A 9,251-nucleotide genomic window follows, 5' to 3' on the forward strand; every position below is an offset into this window, starting at 1 on the left:
TCACACCGTTCTCTAAGAACTGCCAGTATCTAATCTTTCCAGTGTTAGTTTCATCAGTTTTTAAGAGTGTATTGCTTTGAGAAGGCATAGTTACACCGTGAGAAAAAGTATTTATTTATATATATATATATACATACATATATGTAAGTATACATACATATATGTATGCATGTGCATATGTTTCATGGCCTATTCTAGAACAGGGGCAATCTTTCATTTCCACAACTGATATGGTGTCCTCTGACAGCCTGTTGAATCCACAGATCACCAGTAATCACTGTGCTGTCAGTGGATGGAGGGCAAGAGTTTGAAGATTCATGGCCTTGATAGCTCCTTCCTGGTGCTCATTTCCATTAGACGGTAAGGAAATGCAAAGGACTATTGTAAATGTATCTTAAAAAAAAATGCCTACATTTGATTTATTCAGATTCATGGTGGTCAGTCTGCTTTGGTTCTGCCCACCCTGAAATAAACAGGGACAAATCTGGCCAATTTATGAAAAATACTTAGTTGTTCGTTAATAGTTCTTTTCCTTTCTGCAAGATATAAGTTGCTCTTATTGTTCTCAACATAGTGATTTTAAAGCCAATGATATTAAAAGCAGCCAGCATCCATCCACTGCAGTTCATCTATATGCAAAAAACTTGGTTAGTTACATTTTTGCACTACTTACACCTGATGTACTTACCTCTCATTTCTCTAGAGTCTAATGGACTGTCAGATATATTTAATTAATTTGGCAATGTAAATATAGATTGAATTCTACATTTTAAAGACTTTTCATCGGTAGTCCAGAAAACTATCAACTTGACGTAATAAATCTCGTGTGGAATTCATAGTTGGATACATTTTCTGTCAGTTCAGATGTTCAGTGCTTTAAAAAATGAAGGTATTTAAATACAGAGTTTAAACATGCACATGTAGTGCATCACTTCATGTAGATTAGTAGATATTTGCACTCTATTCATATGTTTTCAATGTATTAAATATTATAGACAAATCATACATTGTTATAAACAACAGCCATAACACTTTTGTGCTTAAAAAACAGTGAAAACATAAACAGTGAGTTTATAATCTACTTTTCAGTTAAGAATTCCTCAGTGTTTGAGCAGTGCAGTCTGGAATCTGTGTGGTTTTCATTTTAGTTTGTGGTCAGACAATATTCAATCAAATGTAGTTCAAAGAGAAGTAGTTAAATACATTAGAACAAGTTAATGTTTGTGATCTGATATCCAAGAATGGCTTTCATATTGTTTAAATAGTAACATCACTAAAATAAATATGTCACATTGTGATATGATTAGACAGCCTTCTTGATCTTGAACTCTACTAATGAGCTTCCTGACTCTTTCTGCCACTTTTCTTTGATTTGTTTAATTGGAGCAATAAGGGCTTTCTGACAGCTATATGTGTTCAGTCTAAGGTAGACATTGATCTTTTTTCTACATTCAGTGCAGAAAATAACAGCTCCGATGGAAGTTTTTTTCATACTTTTTTTCATACTAGTACAAGTGCCTGAGGCTGAGGGGTGCTGCAGATTCCTGATGTTACCTCCTTTCTGCAGGAAAAGTACCTCATTCACGCCTGGGAGTATCCACACCTTTCCCATTGGCAAGGATATTGAGACGAGCAATAACTTCTTCCTGGCCTTTTGGCTTGAGCTGTATTTGAAAGCAAGTACAGGTACAAATCATCTTTCCTAGTCATCTAGATGGAATCTAAGAAATTTATGCAGGGGGAACTGAATAGCTGATGCTCTCCTGTCACAATGTTTTTATAGTGCCAGCCTAAAATGGGTAGGATAAAGTGTGCTTTTCTTTATTGACTGGAAAAGGAGGGTTAAATTATAGGTAGAATTATAGATTTAGCTTGAAGATGACCAAGATTACATGAAACAAATCCCACCTTAAGGAGTATATTCTATGTATATTTGAAGAGCTTTGATACATATTGTTTTGCTCTCATACCTATCAGGTAGATTAAGAGTTCTTGTAACACTGTGATTTTCTTTCATAGGTGACACTACCGTATGCCTTTCTTCATATGAGACACAACTTGAAATATTTTGATAAAATGAGATGCTTGCGGAAACGATCAGCAGTGTCATTCTTAGGCGTCCTTGTCATTTGCTTGCTGTTCATGAACTTGTACATTGAAGATGGTTATGTTTTGGTAAGTTTCTTAGATGAAAGAAATTCTGGAACAATAAAATGCATCCCTAGAGAATCATTAAGGTTCATAATTCCTGTAGTCTCCTCCTTTTGGTGTACAGCTAACAGAAAAATGTGTCCAAATGAAGTCATCTGATCAATATACAACACACACAGGTGTGTCAGTAAGATCTGAACTGTCCTTTACTTTTTGCCCTAAGTACAGGAGGAAATTTATGTAGAAATTTTTTTCTATCAGATACCTCCTTCTAAGCCAAAATGTATTCTGTGTTTCCCATATTTCTTGATTTCCTTCAGTTTTAATGTAGAAATTGCCTACATCTGGAATATTCATGTAAGCTAGGAGTTCCTTCTTCAGTCCGTACTATGAATCTCACTTGTAAATACTTCATTACATGATGATAGGGAATATAATTATAGAAGAGAATCTACATTAATTCCATATTACTTTTAGGCTCTTGTATGAGTAATTTATTTTCACTGCTTTTATTCTACGTTTTTGTCATATTCTGTTTCCCATATTTGAATCTTCTAGGTTCGGTGCTACAGTGTGAACAATTAGATGGAAATGACACCTAGTGTAAGTCAATGGTAGCAACAAATAAATAAATAAATAAATAGATAATCAGAAAGTCTGTTAAGAATTTCAACAAGTAGGTTATCGAGAATGTAACATAGCCTGCAATTTATATGTACCCTATCTATGTCTCACTGGAGAATGAGAAGTATGATCTGAAGTTTTAGTTATATTTTGAATTTCCAGTTCATCAGAAATTGGATTGGGCCCAGTGGAAGGCGTGATAGCCTGAAAGGTGAAGCTTACAAATAATAAAATTGCTAAACTAAACATATAGCATTGTGATACAATTAGACTGCCTTCTTTCTTGATTTTAAGTTGAACTAATGAATGGCTTTGTGATTCTTCTTTGTCTGACTCGTGTAATGGGGCTGTACAGACTTCCCAGTATTGTGGAAGGTGAAGTCTTTGCTGGATCTGAATAGCAATGTGATAATATGAGATATGTGCAATATGTAAATAGTAAAATGCTTATACGAATTTATCACAACAATGTATATCTTACTAGTGATATTAATTAAAAACATTTTACTCACTGCATTACCCACATCAATATTGTTAACTTTGTGAATACAATTAGGGCATCCTAGTGTTTTTTGAACTTTAGAAAAGATAACTCATACTTCCAGTATGTTACTCCATTACTGACATAATGCTTTCTCTAACAGCACTAGTACTAAGATTTTACACTGTTTGATTTATTCATGATTTCTTCATTGTAATTGAATTTGACCTGGCTTATCAATTTTTTTTTTCCTAGCAGTATTTTCTTCTTTCAGTAATTGCTTCTAACTCCCCCAGATGTCTCTGAAAGTTCTTTTATTATCACTGTTAATGGCGTTCCTCTTGATTTGTTTTTTAATTCTTTTCCTATCCTATTTGCCAACTCCCCAGATGGCTCCATGTCTTATTCTTAATTTGCTCTTTTTCCCATCTTTTTTTAGAAATTCACTCTTCTTCATTGCTTCTCTCATCACAGTTCTGGCATGTTTGCATTCATGTATCTCCCAGCCAAGTCTCTTGCCAAATCTCCTGACAGTTCTCCCAGATCTCTTGATACATTTCTGGTCCATCAAGCATTTTTCAAATGTGTCAGGCTGTTGACTTTTTATCTTATTTATTTATTTTTATTTTCAACTTTTCCGACCATGTCTGACAGCTCCGTTAATTTACTAGTGTATGTGTTCTGCTGAGGTAAAAAAAAAATAAAAAAATAAGCAGCTTTAGTGTTAGTAGTGAGGAAAGACACATCTGGATAGATTTTGAGGACAGCAAGCTAACCAGTGTGCCTCAGGAAATTAGAATCTGAAAGTTCTCAGAGTCCTGAAGGCCTTCTGACTTTCTAACTACAGCTTGTTTCCTGCTGGAAGATCTCCTGTAGATAAGTGACAGAGTATGCGTGTAATTGCCCAGCTTTTCTTCCCAGTTTTGGACAGCTGGTACCACTTTCACCACACACAACATGTAAAGAGCAGATTTTCAGGAAGTTACAAATTAAAACTGAGATACTCCTTTTTCACGAGGAGAATCTTGCATGTTCAAATAAACCCTTTCATTGGTCTCTGCAGGGCATTTGCAGTGGAAGTGGAAAGTAATGACTGTGAAAATTAATGGCTCACCAGGAGAAATTATTTAAATTGTTTTAATAGATGGTATGCAGTGCTGATATATGCTTATGGTTCTGCTGTAGTGTGAGTGCCACTTTATTCAAACATTTAGAAAACATTCTGAATTAATATAACTTATATTGCAATATCTCTGTTGGGATACCGTGACTTGTTCTACATACTCTGAGTTATAAGTTAAAAATGGATTCCTAACTCTTCTATGAATACCAGGCCTTATTTGGGCACTGTGAAAACAGTAGCAATATTGTAGTTGACATAGAATCTTTAGTGGAGCAGTGTATGTATATAAAAATGGGGCACTTTGGACTATTCTGACACTTACAGTAATCCTTCAAGATCCAGCAAACAGTAGAACAGTCGAACATGTTCTAAAGGTTAATCAAGAAAGAAGAGCCAGAGTTATTGTAAAACAAAGAAGACAGCTAAAGAGAGTAATTAGCTCTTCATCTTCACTGATCTCTCCACAGCAGTCAGGAGAAAAACAAAACAAAAAAACCCTTATATTTAAGGAAAAATAAGCCTTCTTCACTTAACTTACAAGAAAATGTGAAGTAGTATAGCAGCACTAGAGAGTATAACAGTGCGGGACATCATCCAAAAGATCTTTACTCAGATGCCAATTATTTACTCTTCTATGGAAGAAAAATAGTGAACTTAAAATGTACATGGGATCGGTTTACAGAAATATTTATTTTCACCATAAAATACATCTTCACATATTTAGAATGTTTATACCATCAAACATAAATTTTGCTTTCCGTTATTCTTGTTAGAAGCAGAACTAATGCTGCACAATGCTCTCATTTAAGACAGGTCAGGACATTTTTTAGCATAGTAACATGCTGTAATAGAAGAAATAAACTCATTTCTTAATTGGCTTGTCATCAGACTAGGCTCAAACAATGTAAATTGTAAACAGTCTCATGGTGCTGCATCTTGTTATATACTTTTTTTTAAAGTCTGAGGGAAAGGTTAAATGGATGATTTGCTGATGAAGTCTCTCTTTCTCTTGTGTGATTTTATTAAGGCTCAGGAGGCCTCTTGAAAGAAAAAAACAAAAAACAAAAAACAAGAATAGGGGACAGAGAGAGAGAATGTGGTGATGTAAACTGTTCTTTGCTCTGTTTAGGGCTTTTTTAATAGTTTTCTTGTTTGAGGGTTGGTTTGGGCTGTTTTGCTTTTAATCACTGAAAGTATTTTCGAAAAGATCTCCTCCACCACTTCTTCTTTCAAGGAAAATTATCTCATGTACTGTGAACTGATGTTCTCTTTTCCCTGTTCTCAGTATGCCAGCTTTTTTTGTGATAATTAACTGATCCAAAACCTTTCAAAAAACAACATTTAAAGAATTTTTCTCCAAACTGCTTTTTCTTCTTTTCTTTTTACCATAATCTGAAAAGTTATTTCCTGCAACCAAAAATGTGTGATATTCAGTAATGGGTTTTGAAAAATGAGGTAACATCTACATGCTTTCAAGAAAGCTGACACTGAAAAATGTTATTCTTGGAAACCTGCCTGTCCGTGTTGCCTTTCTGGCTAGCATTCATAAATGTGTTTCTCTGTATCTCTCTCCCTCTCCTATTCTTCTTGTTTTCTCACTAATAGGAAGGGGACAAGCAATTAATCAGAGAAACAGCCACGCATCAGCTCAACCCAGAGCGCTATGCTCACACGTACAAAGATTTGTCTAATTTCTCAGGATCTATAAACATTTCCTATCGCTACCTAGCTGGCACGCCTTTGCCAAGGAGAAGTAAGTACCTGCAATCTGACTGTTATGAAATGAGGTAATTTAAAATGGGTGAAATCCATGTAGTTCCTGTGGTGTTTCTAGGAAAGATAAATCAGTTAAACGGTGAGGATCTCAGAGAGTGTGGTGAGACAGGTATCTCTGAACAGGCAGTTCCTGGGTAGCTGCTAATTCAGCCCAAGCAGTGAGTGTCCTGCAACTTCTTTATCTTCTAATCACATGCCTGCCTGATAAGCTGTCCTTCAGGCAGCCCCAGATGTTCTGTGGATATTTCTGCGGATCTTCTCCAAAGCTGGGAGAGATGATTCAGAAACTGGGAGCTATGCACATGATGATGGTGCTCTGCACCCATTCCCTAAGACTAGACACAGCCTGTGCCTGTACAGTCAATATGATTGGGATCAGATACAGCTTTCAGGTCCCCTGTTGGATCAGTCTTGCAGCTGGAATTCACTGTTTATTTAACTATGATAACTAGAAATAGGAGTTGCAATATTTATGGAGATGGTAGAGGAGGATTCTTCTCCCATCTTTCTCCCAGCCAAACAAACTATATGCTCATTCTGACTTCAAGCAGGCCTCAAGACTTTCATCTGAAGTGAAATATAGACATACTTCAATTTTATCCAGCAGTTCTTCCAAATCAATCATTTCACCTCATTTCACCAGCATAAACAGGGCTCAGAAGTCCAAGCACAGACAGTAAAATAGAATTGTGACTTGCTGATCTTCACAGGTATAAGGTATAAGGTAAAGCTATAAGGTATAGTTTGTTCAAATTAGATTTGAGAAAATTCTGACTATGTAGGCAGCATGCCTGGCTTCTAGGGATTGTACTTCTCTGTACAATTACATTTTAAGTGGAATTTAGACTCAAGGAAAACTATGCATCGTCATATCAGAGTAGTCTTTTACAAACCACTTTTTTTAAGAAAGTTGGTGCAGACTCAACTTAATTATCAAGTCTTAGCATTTATTACATTAAGATAGATATACATCAGAAGATATCTGAAAGTACTGATTTGGACTGCCAGGAAAGAAATATGTAATAGTAATAACTGCAAGGCAGCAGAGATTTAAATTGTTTGCTTACAATGAAGATGCATCTTTCCCCAGCAAAATGTAGCAGCATTGAAAACAGCTTATGGAAATACAGATAAGCAGTGGTAAATTCTCTTCTACTTCAAAATGATGTCCAAATTACATCTTGCAAAAGGGACTTACGTGTGCTTACTCAGTGAGTTATGAAGAAGATTTAGAAAAAAATTCAACAGGGGAAAATTGGACAAGTTCAGTTAAAAATGAAAATGAAAATGCAGAGAGAAATTATCCATGCTACATTCATAAAATGGTAAATATATGCATAAATGGAACTAGTTCTGTATAGTGCTTAAAATGATGAAAGTTCAGCTCATGTTTTGGTGCTGTACTTCACAGTGCCTTGTTTCAAAAATATTGTGTGAATCATATCTTTCTTTCAGATTTTCATAGTCTTAATATTGAATTTTTGATCAGTGGATTTTTTCCTGTCCCAGGTGTACACATTCACATTGTTTGGATTTTGTCCATTTCACACTAGTATGCAGTATGATTCTTGTTTCATGAAAAAGGAATAAACATTCTTTGCTGTATGCATCTCAGTAGGTTCACCATTCAAAAGCTTTATTCAACATTAACACAGCCCTAGATGATAGCTTTGAAACTAGTTTGTAATGTCAGATTCTCTGTTTTTGTCTGATTTCTCTTTTGTACAGGGTATCTTACAATTGGGCTATCTTCTGTGAAACGGAAAAAAGGAAACTACTTGCTTGAGACCATCAAGTCCATATTTGAACAGTCAAGTTATGAGGAACTTAAAGAAATCACAGTGGTAGTACAGCTGGCAGATTTTGATTCAACCTGGTGTGAAGGGATGGTCCAGGATATTTCACAGAAATTTGCACATCACGTAATTGCAGGCAGACTAATAGTTATTCACGTCCCTGAGGAGTATTATCCAATACTAGATGGTCTCAAGAGAAATTACAATGACCCAGAAGACCGCGTGAAGTTTCGATCCAAACAAAATGTTGATTATGCTTTCCTGCTTAACTTCTGTGCTAATCTTTCTGACTATTATGTGATGCTAGAAGATGACGTTCGTTGTTCGAAGAACTTTTTGACCACTGTTAAGAAAGTAATTACCTCAAGAGAAGGATCCTACTGGGTAACTTTGGAATTCTCCAAACTGGGGTATATCGGAAAGCTTTACCATTCCCATGACCTCCCACGCCTGGCCCATTTTTTGTTGATGTTTTACCAAGAAATGCCTTGCGATTGGTTGTTGATCCACTTTCGTGGGCTGTTAGCTCAAAAGGAAGTGATACGTTTTAAGCCATCACTGTTCCAGCACATGGGATACTATTCATCTTACAAAGGAGCTGAAAACAAACTAAAGGATGATGATTTTGAAGAGGAATCATTTGATATCCCTGACAACCCGCCTGCAAACTTGCACACCAATATGAATGTATTTGAAAACTACGAAGCAAGCAAGGCTTACAGCAGCATTGATGAGTACTTCTGGGGCAAGCCTCCTTCTACGGGGGACTTTTATGGGATTGTATTTGAAAAGCCTATTAAAATCAGTAAGATTAAAGTTATAACTGGAACTGAAGACCGGCAAAATGACATTTTGCATCATGGGGCCTTGGAAGTAGGAGAGAAGATTGTAGGGAGTAAAATAGGGAGAAAATGTACTACGTACTTGAGACTAGGGGAATTCAAAAATGGGAATTTTGAAATGACAGATGTAGAGCACAAAGTTCTGTTTGATATTAGCTGCATGAGAATTCTTGTTACCAAAAGTCAAAAAGAGTGGCTAATCATTAGGAGCATTAGCATCTGGACTTCTCAAACATCAAGTCAATAAAACGAAGCTACCTGAGAAAATACACATTAAATGCAATCAGCTGGGTCCCAACTGGTACCATTTCCTAGATAAACTGATTTATTTCCAATTCTTTCCTAGAGACGCAGAAAATCTGGGGAAACAATAAAATTATCAAAGCAATTTATTTTTTACTAGTTTGGCCAGGCAATATACAAGCATTTACTTGTTGAAAATTTTGAATTTTATAGGA

The 9,251-nt window shown here is 35.8% G+C and overlaps 1 protein-coding gene across 1 annotated transcript; it reads left to right on the plus strand.

Annotated features, from left to right (window-relative positions):
* Positions 1-2,025: 2,025 nt before the first annotated feature.
* On the plus strand, positions 2,026-9,040 carry MGAT4C (MGAT4 family member C; the record flags this gene model as incomplete). The annotated part of the gene is made up of 3 exons (XM_079549822.1): positions 2,026-2,175; positions 5,985-6,132; positions 7,884-9,040. The coding sequence occupies exons 1-3, from the start codon at positions 2,047-2,049 to the stop codon at positions 9,038-9,040; spliced, it is 1,434 nt and encodes a 477-aa protein (XP_079405948.1). The 5' UTR covers positions 2,026-2,046.
* Between the last annotated feature and the right edge of the window lie 211 nt (positions 9,041-9,251).

This window comes from Tetrao urogallus (assembly GCF_951394365.1).
Source record: "Tetrao urogallus genome assembly, chromosome: 1".
NCBI lineage: Eukaryota > Metazoa > Chordata > Aves > Galliformes > Phasianidae > Tetrao > Tetrao urogallus.